Source organism: Calonectris borealis, chromosome 3, assembly GCF_964195595.1.
Source record: "Calonectris borealis chromosome 3, bCalBor7.hap1.2, whole genome shotgun sequence".
In the NCBI taxonomy this organism is placed as follows: Eukaryota; Metazoa; Chordata; class Aves; order Procellariiformes; family Procellariidae; genus Calonectris; species Calonectris borealis.
This window is the reverse complement of record NC_134314.1, coordinates 84,207,381-84,222,800: the sequence shown is the minus strand read 5'-3', so window position 1 is coordinate 84,222,800 and position 15,420 is coordinate 84,207,381. Positions and strand designations below refer to the sequence as shown.

The following is a 15,420-nucleotide window of genomic DNA, read 5'->3' as shown; positions in this document are numbered from 1 at the left end:
CTCACTTGTCGCAACTGCAGCCTGGGAGAGGAAAAAGCTCCTGCACCTCGTGGAGCTGTCTGTGAGGTGTGAGGGCCATTTTCAAAGGTGACTTTTGCATGTAGGCTTCTTTAGAGAACAGGCAGGTGGTCTAAACAGGTGACTGGCAGGGCTCTGAGTGGTGGAAGAGGAATTGTGACATGTAGAAACCAGCTTTTCTTCAAGATTATTTTAATTGTGGCTTCTTATTCACAAAAATCAAAGCCTGATCTACACAATCTAGTCCCACCATAGCATGGACAATATGGAGATAAATGCAGGTAGCTACACCTCTATTTGTTCAGCACAACACATGCTTCTAGTGATCAATAAAATACAAATTTGGAAACAAGGGGATTGAGTGAAATAGGTTTTTAGCATTTGGATTATCACAGGCAGAATGTAATGAAGTAGCTCTATGCCAAAACACTCAAACCGGCATCTTATAATGTGTGAATGTGCCTGTCAGGAGCCATTTATTTAATGTTTAATCATATTAAGCTTAAAATTAAGAAATATTCTGTACAGAATTACAATCACATGGACCTGCAAATACAAGAGGGTAGGTAAAAGCCAGGACATGCAGATACAGAGTAGAAGCGAACCAAGTATACGGATTAGCAAGAAGTGAGGATGTGACACTGGGCAACAAGCTGCACTGATACCAACGTGGAAATAATTAGAAGAGGCCCAAAGACTGGTGTACAGCACCCAGCAAAGCAATCAGAGCTCCACACCAGAGAGCAGAACAGCAACGGGCATCAGAGCAGAAGCTGAAATGAAAGCTGACAGTGGAACAAATGTTGGTCGGTAAAACACAGGCTGATTACATGCCAGTTAGCATTGATTTGGATGCCAAGAATAACAGCAGGCACGGGAACAGAGTGGGGGAGTGCAAGGCACTGAGAAAGAGCTCGGCACAACAGAGCAGGAGATGATCAAACAAACAAACAAACAACCCCCCCGCAAGGAGGAAATGATTAAAGCGGCACGAACACGGAGCTGCAGCCGCCTTCTGCGGGAAGCAAATTCTGCAGTGAGCTGGCAGACCTGGAAAGCCAGCAAATGGCAACTTCAAATTACTGGGGGAAAATGAATCGGTGTTAGCCTTTAGCCAGCACGTGTTTGACCGTTATGAGAAAACTGGCATAAGTGCTTTTATTAATGACCATGGCAGGGAGATGGGCCGGCGTGGAAGGAGGTTTGAGTTCCGGACCATCTGAGATCCTGCCTGCCAAGGGATGGTAAGGCAGGCGGCCACCGGCCAGCCCTGCCTCAGGACAGCGTCCCCTCTCATGGGCAAGGGAAGGTGAGCCCCGCTCCTCCGCACTTCCCTTATGCAGGGGGTCTCATTTAACTCTTGAGCACTGGCATTTGGATTTGGGGATCTGCTGGAAGTTGTTGTGCGAACAAAAGGCACTGTTCGCCTGGGGAGCGGCATGTCCAGGCTCTGTGTGACCACCTCTGGCCAGGAGAAAGGGGAGGATAACAAGAAGAAACACCCATTAGGTTAAACCATGTCAGATCTTGTATTTCGTGCTACATAAAGGCAGTGCTTCTGCATCCATCAAGCCATTTCCTTTTCCTTCAAGCACACACGGCAAGTATTTTTTGTTTCCTTTGTTACATTTTATCAATGAGCAAGGGTGAAGTTAGGCAGATAACAAAAACCATCATGTTCACTGAAAAGAATTAGAAAATGTGATCATAGAAAGAGCTGGTTATTATGTACAAATGCATACAGACGGCGAGTGCTGCGAAAAAGGTTATTCCAGTCAATGGCATAGATTGGTCGCCCTCATCTCTACAGAAGAATTTGGTACAGTGACTCGCAAGGATTTATTTGTAAAGATGGGATGTACTGCAAGAATTATAAACAGCATAAGGACTTGGGTGAAAAGGACAGTATAAGAAGATTAATTGGTAGGGGTGTTACCAGCACATAGAGGTATCTCAAATCCCAAATTAGTCCATTTCCCTTCATGCCTACGGGGTGAGACAAGGCCTATGTTTATGGATGACTGGATTATTTTATAGGAAGAATTAGGTAGCCCTGGGGCTAGTAAAAGTATGAAATATGATGGAAAAAAAGTGTGGCATAATTCACCTGGGGTCAAAGAAAAGGTATTTTGCCACATGCTGAGATGTTACCAAGGGTGATCTGGGTGCACTGCAAAACAATAGGCTGCTGCTCAGCCTCCTGCGCTCGACAGCCGGGGAAGACGTGACAGCAGATCCAGGAGGTGTCAGGTGAAATGTTTTCCACGGTGGCAGGGAAGGACCCTGGCACTGGCTAAGGCACCGCAACAGCCTCATTGAGCTGTCAGCGTGCACTTCTTGTCACCTGCCTTTTAAGAAGATTTAAACAGTCAAATGGGAAAAGGGCTTCTCGGAAACAAGAGATGATTCTCTCTGTTTCTTAAGGGTGGATTAAATAACCTGTCTTGCATAGCTGTGTTAACAGAAGACTGAAAAGGGTTGGATTACATTAGAGCAATAAATACAGGAAGAAAGAGGAATTATTTCTGTTCAGATAAAAGCTGCTACAAGATTGAGCAGGTGTACAGTGACCCTGAAAGAATTTGGGTTGGGAAGAAGATATTTAACTTTAAGAAATAAAGCGCCAGAGCAGCCTTTGAACAGGGATGCTGGGAGAAGGTATCTGCCTGTTACAAGATAACGTCGGATTAGTTTACGGAAGAGATTGTGTGAACACGGGGATGGTTCTCGGTTTTAGAAATGATGGTGCAAGATATGGGGTTTCAATTCCTTCAGTATTATTCAGCGTTCCAGTTGAAAGGAGACTTAGTCACATGCATTTGTGACACTAGATTTAGCGGTTCAATCCCATGCTGGGCCGGTTTCCTGGTTATCCCCAGGCTCCAGGACAGATTTTCTCTTACTTTCTTGACGCTGTTCATTTTGATTTTGGTTTTTACTCTTCTCTAGGGCATGAGAGCCATTGCAGGCAGCAACAGGGTGTTGCTCCAGGTGTGTGGATGCCTCAGTGGCACAGACACCACTTTTAGGCACCCGACCGGTTTGTGTCCCCCCCAATCCCAGAGTGGCCCAGGTCAGCTAAGACTACATGACCATTTTGCTTGCCCTTTTCCATGAAATTTTAAGTTATCTTAGATGTGATGGGGGGCGACTCATGTTTGGCAGCTGACAGCATGATGAAGAAAGCCATTGCCATCTGCAATTGAGAAGTCCTCGCCACTGATGGACTTCTTCCTCTGACCTGGACTGAGTCCAGTCCTGCAAACATTTCCACAGGTCCGTACATCTGGTTTGGGAGAGACCCTCTGATTTCAGGGGAAATTTACCTACAGAAGCCACGAGTATTTGTAAAGTGGGGCTTTCAGCCTGTACCCTTCCCGAGCTGAATGTTCATCCAGGCTTTCTTATTTTATCAGAACAGGAAAACCAAATCCTATTAAGTGATAACAAAGAGAAAACATTGCATATAAATACCCAGAAAGGTAACAACCCATTTAAACATAACCAAAGGAACTGTTATTTAAAGTGCACATTTTTTACCCAGGAATATTTCCCAGCCGCTAATCTGCAGTATAAATGGGCATGAAGTTTTTTTCCTCAGCAGGAGTGCTGTTTACCCAAATCCTCCTTCGGAACCAGTCTTGCCCAGCCATTAAACACACTGGAGGTATTTAGACTAAACCATTTGACAGCAACATCTCTCAGAGGACCGATAACTGAATAAGACTTAAGCCTGTTAAAAACATATACAACTCTGCCATGGCTTTAATACGTACCTAGAGCCGACATGAAGCCTAAGTCTCTATTTGTTTTGAGTTTGTCCCTCTAGATGATAAATATTTATCCAGCACCTCCCAGCCTGTTACAAATATATTGCTGTAATCCATTTAGCTGGGCTTTCAGATTAAACAGTATCATATAGAAGAAGAGCTGTTAATGCTATGGCTTCTGCCCAGCATTAAAGTTTGGATGCGAAATAGGCCAAATTTATGTTAAAATTGCTAAGCTCCCGTGGGAGCGTGTACCGTGGCTGCTGCGTGGGGGCGAGAATATGAATTGAATCTAAGCAAGAGAGGAACAGAAATTCACATGCCAGCTCTATGCCTGTTCTTGCTTCCTCACAGTCCTCCAGAGACCAATTTGTCATTAAGGAGATGAACTTGGGCTCTTGGGATTGAGGGAGAAGTCCCAGGTCTCGTACATGCTTCTCATTACTGGATAAACTCTGTGTGTCAATACTTTCATCTCTGGTAAAATAGTAGCACAAATATGAAGGGGACAGAATCTGGCTGCATTTCTAGAGTGTGATAGAGCCAGGATCTATCAGCAGCAGCGTTTATAAAATCAATAAAGAAGATGATAAACTCGATTCCTTTTGAGAGAATGCAAAACTACTGGCTGAAATTGGAGCAGTAATTCCTTGTATTATTCAACACATGGGTTTTCTACTGATTTTATATCTCGCACCTCACAAGATGCGAGGGGTTATTAAAACGCCAGGTTGACCATGCGGCTTCAGGGAATGCCTCATGGAGCTGCCAACATGATGGCCTTAGTACATCATCATGTTGCTGATGCAATGCCTCTAAAAATCATTTAAAAATAAGCTTGGATTGCATTCCAGCAGGGTGGTACCCCCTAGATTACAGGATGACTGCAAAGTGTAACAGCGATAAAAAAGTAGGAAAATAGCGGAAACAAACAGTTGTGGCTGACAGTGTTAACTATCCTGCTCAGTGGGTTTGATGCATACGCATCCTCTTGTTTCTTGGGATGCAGCGAAATGACCTTCCTGGGTCTTGCTGAACTTTTTGTGTGTGCTTTCCATTTATTCCTGCTTCTCTGCTCCGGCTATCATCTCTGGGAGTTTCCCCCAGGCTTAGCTTTTGCAGCTAGGGAAGAAAGCCCCAGGTACTATTTAACCAGTGGATCTAGCATTCAGTGTCAGTCTCCTGCCTGTGTACAGATCAATACATAATTCTGTTTAGTCACCAAACACACATGTAAGGGCATTCAGGACTAAAACCATTGGAAAAACTATTAACATTTTGAGATTAGTTTTTGTTTCAATGCATAACATGCAAAGAAAAAAAAACCTTAAAACTTATTAGCCTCCTTTGTGAGAAGATGAGATAGCAATAATTGCACCATTAGTGCAAAACAATCAGTAACTTGGCAGATACTCACAGGTTTTTGGATAGTTTAGATGTGGGTCCTTAGTGCCTAACCGAGGACATTGGCTTACCCACCTCAGTATCCTGGAGTTAGGGCTCTTGCCTCATCTCTAAAAGGAAATTGCAGCCTCAGCTGCATTTTAATCAAAGCCAGACCTCACTAAGGGAGTCGCAGCACGAGTGTCCCCAGTGCGCATCACCGGGGCACCGTCTGTCACAGGGGGACGGTACAGCCCTAGAGCAGCTCCAGTGAATGCAACAGATATTATTTTTTTGAGCTGTACCCTGAAGTTAATAAAAATACATCTCCCCTCTCTCTGCAATGCCCTCCCTGCAAGGTGCTTCACTCCCTACCAAGGGTGCATTTATACTCTCAGACGTGTGCTCAGCACCTTGTTGGTGCCTAAGGTGCTGCCAGGAGGGCAGAACTGATGAGTTACCCCTTTTGCCTAGAATTAGTGCTCTGAGATTGCCTGAAGTAAATGTGTAATTCTCCCTTGCGGCGGGTCAGCCCGTGTTTCTCTGAGCTCTGACAACCTCTCGCATCCTGAGGGTCAACACAAGATACAAACAGCTCCTGCCCAGCAGGCTGGGCAGATGGGCTGGAAGGGGGTTACAAAGCTCCTGGCCCTCGTAGAGCGCAGCAGATCGTGTTTAAAATCAGTGTGTCTGTTTCAGACACTTAGGACCATCTGGGGCAGAGAGGACTTGGTGCTGCCACAGCCTCTTCCCTATCCCCATACATCTGCCCCAGGGTTAGCAGGGGTAGGGACAAGTACCTCCTGCACTGCAGCCCCAGCTGTGGCACCAGCTGTGCCCCGTGGGGCTGGGTGAGGAGAGAGATGAAGGGAAACCTGGGGGTCCGCAGGCAGACGGAAAGTAGGGTGGTGGGGGCATGGTGGCTAATGCCATCTCCCCTTTCTGCTCCATGGCCAGAGCCCAGCGCCTCTGCAGAGGTACCACCCTGGGTACTGGCAGGAGCATGGCATCCTGGTTTCTGTGCCTGGGCTGAAAAATGCGGGTTGAAAAACTGAACCAGGAATGAGCTGAGCTTTTGACAAGATGCTTGCATTCAGCACCCAGAGGAGCTCAGCCTGCTTTGCCTATTAAAGAGGACATTGAAGGATGCTCATCTTTTCAGGTGTCCTGGTTTCGGCTGGATAGAGTTAATTTTCTTCCTAGTAGCTGGTATAGTGCTGTGTTTTGGATTTAGTATGAGAATAACGTTGATGACACGCTGATGTTTTAGTTGTTGCTAAGTAGTTCTTACACTGGTCAAGGACTTTTCGGCTTCATATGCTCTACTGACTGAGAAGGCTGGAGATGCACAAGAAGCTGGGAGGGGGCACAGCCAGGACAGCTGACCTGGCCAAAGGGATATTCCATACCATATGACGTCATGCTCAGTATATAAACTAGGGGAAAGCTGTCTGGGGGGCCGCTGCTCGGGAACTGGCTGGGCATCGGTCGGTGGGTGGTGAGCAATTGGATTGTGCATCACTTATTTTGCATATTCTTTTATCATTATTATTATTATTTTCCCTTCCTTTTCTGTCCTATTAAACTGTCTATCTCAACCCACGAATCGTACTTTTTTGTTTTCCCCCCCGATTCTCTCCCCCATCCCACTGGTCGGGGGGAGTGAGCGAACGGCTGTGTGGTGTTCAGCTGCCTGCCGGGTTAAACCACGACATCAGGGCAAGCTGATAGCTAATGTAATGTGGTCTGTCACCTAGCAGACAAAAACATAACAAAACCTTATAGAAATGCTGGTTTTGGAACAATTCATTAGAAATTGTGCAGCCAGACAAGGGAAAAAATTTTTAACAGAGAAGGTAATTAGTGTCTGGGACAGGGGATGAGAGCTGGGGTAGAGTCTTTGTCAGACTTGGAAATCTGATCTGTCCTAATACAGCTACTGCTGATGTGTCTTGGGTCCTGTAGGAAGTCAGGGAAGAACATCACAAGGGTCATTTCTGCCTTTAAAAGACAGAAATGCATCTTTTCTCTCAACACCTCCTAATTTTTACAGTTTCACTAGTTTCTACTTCTCTGTGTTTCTACGCACTACATTTCAAAGCCCTCCACAACTCAGCATAGATTAAAAGTTAAGTAACTTCAAAAAGCGACAGCCCCCCACCCCCTTTGATAATCCTGATACCAAATCATTTCACTCCTTTCTTCACACTGCAGCAGGCGCAGGTCCTTCCCCAGGGGCTGGAGCAGGCTGTCTAGCCCTACACCTCCAAGTCCCACCGTGTCCCCTCCTTTACTGGCCATCTTTGCTATTTACCTTCAGCCTCACAGCAGCTGTGGTCTCTCCTCTTACATCCCAGGGAGGCCGCTCTCGCCTCGCCACTCCCCTGGGCAGCCCCGTCTTCTCGAGGCCGGGAATGTTGCTTGCAGGCCTTCCCAGAGCAAAGACCCCCTGCCTCCGTGCTCCGCACGGGCCTGGACAGCCAGGGGATATTCTCAGCTCTGAGCATGGTTCAGCAGTATCAGGTCAAGCTCCCTGGGAGGTGGGGTATGAAGAAGGTAATCTTCTTTCGTATTGATTTTTTCCTTTCTCTGAACATGCAGTAGGAATTTGAGTTAAGTGGAGCATGGATTTTAATTTTTGCATGATAAATTTCAAACAAGGCCTTATTACCCCACGCAAATAGGATTAATCTTCAAAAGCAGGTAACTAAACATTTGGGGGACTTAATTCCAGAGGTGATATTGTACTTTATTACTGGACATCAATATTTTTTGCATCTCTGTTCAGAAAGCATGCCTCAAATCACAGCTGCCAATCGCTAAACAAATTTAACAGGTCTTTGCCCATAATCAGGAAACCAGCCCAGGAAGGCAAAATTAGGATTTGCTAATTCCCTTTTAAACTGATATTACAGTTTGCTGCCTTCTGTTTATACAAGCATGCTAATTAATTTTTGCCCCGTGGCTGAGAAAAAAGCTTTACAGTTGTAGGATAACGTGGCATTGCAGGGCAGAATAAAATTAGAGTCTAAATAACGTCCAGAAGCACAGCAGCGATGCACTTAAAAAGAAAAATAAAATAATTTGATTTTTCTAGATGAGCTATTAGTTTTTATAGTCATTATGTTACTAGCAGCATGACCTTTGGCTGACGTACAAAGAGTGCAGCTGGGTGAATCGTACAGTCCTTAAATGCCAGATGCTGGAACAAGTTTTAGATATAAACCGGTACACCTAGTGGTGGCTGCAGCTGAAGTTAACGTATACTCATGGGCAGGGATGGGGCTTTCCCAGTGACTAGCTGTCCCCTCACCTATTCCCATCACCGCTCCTCCTTAGGGCAGATGGTATACGAGACCCTTCTGTTCTCTTAATCTCACCTCACCACCTGCTGAAGGGACGGTCAGTGAATATTGTGAGTCACATTCTTAAATGGGGAAGATAAATTCAGAAGGTTGAGTGCGTTGACCAGTCTCAAAAAATTAGGCATAAAGAAACTGAGTCCCAGTTCTATGTGCTACTCTGGATACTTGCACATATATACTATATGCTCAAGACTACAGGACCTCTGGGACTAGCACAAATGGGTTTGGGGAGCTTTGAGCCTCCCAGGAGGGTGGGTTTCTCACTTTTTAAGGTAGATATTTCACTTTTCTCTTTCTAGACAGCCTGGTCTTCAAAAAGGGAGGCAGCGCCAGGCAGTGCCCTGAGCCACATTTGCTCCTGGAAAGTTTCACCAGTGATGCTGACTTACACTCCCGCTCACGGGTCTGAACACTTAGTGACCTTAATAGAGAAAAAGTTGTTATGATAACAAGTATAACTTCCTTCAGGGAGCACAGGGACCATCTACACTCAGGAAATGCCAAACTGTTTTGCTGATTCACAGTGCAACTGAAGTAACAGAGAGCCACAGATTATAGACAAATTGTGAAAAAGCATAATTCCATTGAACTTCGTTTCAGAGACTTCTGGCAATCTCCTTCCTCCTTCCTTCCTCTAGAAGCATTTTCCTCTTACTCCTAGCGACAGGCAGCGAAGCCTGATGAAAACTATGTGGTCACTTAGCAGTCTGCCGGGATGATTTTGTCCTGACGCTGGCTGTCAGCCCATGCACCTGCTCCCAGCCACACTGTCCCTCCTCATTACCTAAACCTGCCATTTGGTCCCAACTGTCACACGTGAGGTAGTCTCGTTGTCAGCTAAGGCAATGGCTCTCACAGACTGGCATCATCACCAGCAAAATAACTGTGCATCACAGCACTCATAATCAGTGGCAACGCAATGACCTTTGAAGATAATTAGGACAAGAAACCCATGGTAAAAAACAAGTAGGATGGTAACTTAGAAAGTGATGAGACTAACACTGTAGGCATTAAAAATGACACACAGCAAGTGCCTAATATGCATTAGCGAGCGTGTGAATTTGCAGAGCTAGTCACGGTGATTTCAAAAATTACTGAATTGAAACAAGCAACATGAAGATACGTGCTTTTTTGCCTATCTAGGAGCTTCTTGATGCCTATTATGATAATGCTGGTTACTAGTGGAACTCTCTGCAGAGAGCAGAAACCTTGTTCTTTTGTACTGATGCACACCTGGAATAACACCGCTTCCAGCTATGGTAACTTTCTTTTGCTTCAGCAGAAAGCAGAATCTAGAAGAACAAATAATAATGGAATAGCATTAGGGCAGTAATGTTTTTAGCAACTTACGGTTCATCTCAATATATTTCTGACTACTATTTACAAAGTGATGTGGAGTTGCAAGATTTAGCATCAGCAAACAGGTTCTGTGTATGTTCCTATCCACCCAGAGGACAGCAATGTCCAAGTAACAGCATGTAAAAGGCCTTCCCCTGCTTTTCTTCCCTTTTTCAAGAGACCATCCTGTGCAGTCACAGTGTTAGTGCTACCCCACCTGGTTACTGCAAAGCACTTAACTTGAGACTGCTTTGTGGGAAAGTAGGAGGTAATCTTCATTTGATCCTGTGCGGGACAGTCTCCTACCGACCAAAACAAAGAGCACGCACATCAGTGTAGCACATCATCTACACAGCATACCTACACTGACTTTCCATACCTCCTAGATACTATCATAGATCCAGAGCTGCACATTGGTGGGAGCTAGGAGAATATTCTGGGGAACTGTTGTTACATGTTGCCCTCTCCTTACACAGGTACACACATGTCTGCTCTTGGTCATTGCCAGAGACAAAATACTGGGCTCGACAAACATTTAGTGTAATCCAGAACCGCTGCTCTTGTGCAATTACTCTAAACACCCATCTAGGTAACTTTTGTAGTGCTGGCACTAAAGCTGCAAACCACCCAAGTCTCTGAAGCTACCTACTTAGAAAATTACTCATTTCAACCTTCAGCAAGTCTTGTATTCACTGGCACTAGGTGCAATTGGTGAGCCTTGGGAAGAAACTCTTAGGGAAGAGGACATGTTCTCAAAGGGACAAACGTGGCTGTTGCTCAGCTCCAAGATCAAAACTCAAGTGGGTTCTTCCATTTTCTTTCTCCCCAACAGAACAGAATGGCCTGCCAGTTCCTTCCCTTGAAATAATAATAAAACACATTTATATTTAATGACTGAAAGACAAAGAGAAGATGGCAAATGTCAACTGTAGCATGGGAATAAAGCTATTAATGGGATATATGCCTGGATCAACTGAAGACAGGAGAGTGAGGTTAGGACCCAGGCAATTCTCTTCTGCGTACAAGTCATTTGCTCACATTTCTAACTCCCTCTTGCAACTTTTGTTTCAGCACTGTTGTTTTATGACCCATGCTCTCCATTCCAGTTTACATGAACCCACTTAGAGTACTTTACACTAAGGTTCTTGCACGATAATCTTTCTCCTTCTAATCTAGATTCTAGTTTTAACTATTCTGATCTGCGTGTTAGCTTCACATGAAGATGTAAAAGCTGTAGGAAATGAAGGCCATTATTTTCATCAGTGCTACTGATAACCTGCAATAACAGTTTTTCAGATTTCCTCAAATATTGGAGTAGTTAGGTTATAAAGACAAGATAAATGTTATGCCACTATTTTTTATTTGCTATAATCAGTCAGAATCTGAAACAAAACCAAACACACTTCAGAATGCTTTTTTCCTATAAGAATAATCAACACAACACGAAGCTACAATTAATATCAAGGTTAGGTAACACACTCTGGCATTAACAGTCCCTCCTTGAGTTGAGGAAGGCTAACTAAAGGATGCACAATCTTGACAAATGCAGACAGGATTTTTGCACAATACGTGCACGCACACACACACACCACTAAAGAAAATACTCCCCACTTCATAGTGCAGGCAGGCAAAAGCCATACTTTTTATTTAAGTTTAAAATAAAAAATACTCACCTACATCACAGTATACTGCTTAGTTTATCGCTTCTGCTTTGAATTCTGTGCTTTCATTTCACGTGTCTACATTTTGCAATTGTGTACACGCTGCAAAATTAACTTTATATATCATTTAGCATCTGTGCATATCCTTTAGAACTTAATGTTACACTGAAATGAAAAGAAATCTTGAATTTTAAGGTACTGAAAACAATCAATAAAATTACACTGAAAAAAACAGTATAAATGTTTCTTGTAGTACAGTACTCTTCATTTTATGTCAGTGTCATTTTAATGCTGTAGTTTTTAATTGTTCACTGTACAAAGAGAAGCCTAGGGAAAAAAAATTATCTAAAATGCCATTCCCAAGTCTGTTAAACTCTGGTGGTTTATGATATATGTACAGTATATAAATATATTTATGTATATATGTACATATATATTGGTTAACATTCATTATAAATAGAACTGTGTTAACTTAAGCAGTATAAAAATAGCCATTTTCCTGGGAACATGCAAACACAGTATGCTCTCACCTAATCTATAAAACCCAAACCAACCAAAACCTTTAGCTCTGGTTTTCTATAAATATAAATTTTAATTGAAGACTTTCAGCTGATTTAACCATAAAGTAAGTTTTTCCAGTAAAGATATAAAATCTGTTTGATGCTAGCTAGAATTAAGCTCAAACACAGTATATTTTGGGTTATTTACTTTCAAGTATTTTTCCCACGTGCGCTAAATCTAGACACACTGCATTTTTTTCTTTTACAGTAAAATATTATTCAGCTCTAAACACTAAAAGCCAAATTACAGGCAATCTGGCATGCTTGCACTGCAGGGAAAAGGCTCTCCTCTACGCTATTCCTATGTGGGAGGCTGTCCTAATATGGCTATTTGTGCTCCAGATCTTTTGTTCATTGCAAAGCATTATCAAGATTCCCATATTGTAGATTCTTAAGGCCAGAAGAGAGAGTACTACAACCACTTAAGTCTCATCTCCTGCTCACTGAATTTCACTCCGAGGTCCCTGCATTCAGCACAGTGACTGGTAGCTGGACTAAAACACCTCTCCTGTACAGTCAAAGAGGTTCCAGCTTCAGAAGTTGAGCGAGATCTTGACTTTTTAGTGACTTTTCCCAAGGGGAAAAAATTTCGGTTCCATCCGAACCAAATGTGACATTTTTCCTTTTTTCTTGCCATATGAAAAACTGAAAAATTGTTTTGCCCTGAAACATTCCCTTCTCCTCCAAAGTGCTCTGAGTACTAGTTAGAAAAGCAAAAAAAAGAAAGGGTCTACGTTCAAAGATGACACTATTTCTGTTCCTACACTTACCTATCAGCTCAGCAGAGAGCACACACTGGGTTGGACTGTGGAAGAAACAGCGTTGAGTCCTCCTGCTGAACAGATTTCAACCATATACTAGGAGAACGCCGTAAGCACTTGACTTATATGCCAGTCGTGGCATATATTGACTCTTCTTCCATTCCACATAGCTAAAAACCCACTCCTGCCCATTTCAGAGGGCAGAGGACTGAAATGCAGCTGTGTCCCTTCCCTACAACCCCATCTCACCCAGCATTTTGAATTGGTCTTGCTATCTCTGAGAGTTTACAAAAGTATTTCATACAAAGATAAACAGCATGGAAGACTCAAGGCACACTCTCTTCAGGACAACATTTCTCTTATTATTAGGGTACCTTTTATGGAAGTAGGAAATTTGAATGTAAATGGCATGGGCAAAGGAGAGACCGGAGCCTTGTTTTTTCATTCCTAGAATTATTATTTGCACCTGCCAATTACTGGGTAATAGAGGGATGATCTAGATACTCCCCACTCCAGCAAATCTATAGATATTGCTCTGGAAATGTTTTCCAGATTAAGTTATTTGGTGTGTTTGGATTAAATCTGTGACTACAGTTCTGACAATCAAAAGTGCACATCCCAAAATTTGCTATGTCACGCAGTTGCAAGATGAGGTGTGCAACTAAATGAGTTGGATGTCAGTGAAGGCCTACTCTCCTACAGGTGTTGGATGAAGTTGCTTGTGCAAGCCTTTCTCTCTGGCACCTCTGAAAGTGGGACACCTTATCACTCCTTATCACTCAAGCAAAATGGCCTAATGTTCCCAGCCACATCCTACATTCTTTTCCCTATTCCCAGGGTAGCTCCCACATTTTTCGCAGAAGTCTTTTCTATGTCAGAAGTGATGAATCCTTGTTAAAGTAGCACAGTCTTCCAGCTTTTATATTTTTATAAAAAAAATATGAGGCATTCTATTTCTTATGGTAAGTAGCATAAACGCACCAAAACAATGGTATGGATACCCCTGTATTAATTGTTTAGAGAGCTGTCATTGGAAGTTGGGGACTGGGAAGTCACAAAAGGCTCATTTGCCTTCTGATCGTCCTTCATGGAGGCTGCTTGGTCTGAGATGGAAGAGAAAGAGAGCTGGTCATGTTCCATTATATGCACTTGGTCTTCTTCCTTGTCCTTCTTCACATAAAACAACTTCCTAAACTTTTTGAGCTCATGGAGTTCACAGAAAGTCTCGAGAACCACCAACATTGCGATAAGGCCCAGCAACAGATAACCTGGGTACAAAAAAAAAAAGTGTTTTAATTTTTAGAAAATTAAGTGGGGTTGGAACAGTTTTAATCCTGTAACTTTTCCCACCCCTGTCATCTCTGAATAGTATGTTAATTTTCTTTATGACCCAGTTTCAGAGCTCTGTAACCCACTTTGGACTGTCAAATCCTTTTTTCCTTTTTCATTCTACAATCAACAAGACCCCGCATAATCAAAAAAAGTAATGCCAGTGGCTTTAATTCTGTTACAACTGTACAAGAGAAAAATATGTAAAGGCATTAAATGAAACAGAATACTAAAATTTACCACACGCACACTCCCCCACTTACTTACAACCTTCATGATTAACTGCTCTTCAAAAGATTTTTCTCCCTTAATATTCCTACATGTTACAAATAGAAGCAAAAATACGGCAGCTAATTATGGTTATTTCTTGTTTGTACTAGTTTAGCAGGACAATTCACTTACATTTCAAGAAAACTTTTAAATTACTTTCCTTTAAAATTAAAAAAAAAAGATATCCAACACCCTGAAATGAGTGGAAAAACAAGGCAACTAGAAATGCGTACAAAACCAATAAAATCAAAATGAAAGATTTCTGTAAAATTACTGCTGATATTTTAAAAACCTGACAAAGTTGCTATATCTGATGACACCTTGAAGATTATTTGCAATGTTTTACTAACATAGGTAAACTATCCAAACTTGGAAGTGTTACTTAAATGATATTACTGATGACTTTGGTGGTGTACTGACTCTGGTTTTTAAAGGTAATCGTCAGCTCTCACAGACTGAGACTTTTGGAAATGGAGCTTCGTATGGTTAACAGCCCACTGTGGTTTTTTTTTTTTTTCCTCTCCAAACATACGCATCTAGAATTTGAGGAAAGTTGTTAAAATGAGCATTTCTTAATCTCAATATTTCATTAGATCCCTGCTACTGATCATTACAATTTAATGAGAAGCATGACTACTTGAATATTTTATCAGTTCAATTAGTAAATCAAGCAGAAGCTAACTGTATAATTATTAGTACAACATGCTCACCCAAAGGCTGAACATGAAATGTGCTGAAAGATCAACACAGATTAATTATTATAATCTACATATGGTCACTGTTCTGTTACCTAAAGGCATAAATATTTCACCTGTAGTTACAGATTATTCACTGGCAATAACAACCCTCCTTTTCCTTCTAGGAGCACTATTAAATCAATATTGCAATACCAGGTACTGACCTAAATCAGCACTACAGCTGAAATTTATTGTTTTTAAGCTTTATCTCATGACATCAAATGGGAG

At 42.6% G+C, this 15,420-nt stretch overlaps 1 protein-coding gene across 1 annotated transcript in view; it reads right to left on the bottom strand.

Moving 5' to 3' along the window:
- Positions 1-12,727: 12,727 nt before the first annotated feature.
- KCNK1 (potassium two pore domain channel subfamily K member 1) overlaps positions 12,728-15,420 on the bottom strand; it is a 33,660-nt gene continuing 30,967 nt past the window's right edge. The window contains exon 3 of the mRNA XM_075146459.1: positions 12,728-14,124. Within this exon, the coding sequence (XP_075002560.1) occupies positions 13,865-14,124 (260 nt within the window). The 3' untranslated portion in view covers positions 12,728-13,864. The remainder of the gene's footprint in view (positions 14,125-15,420) is intronic.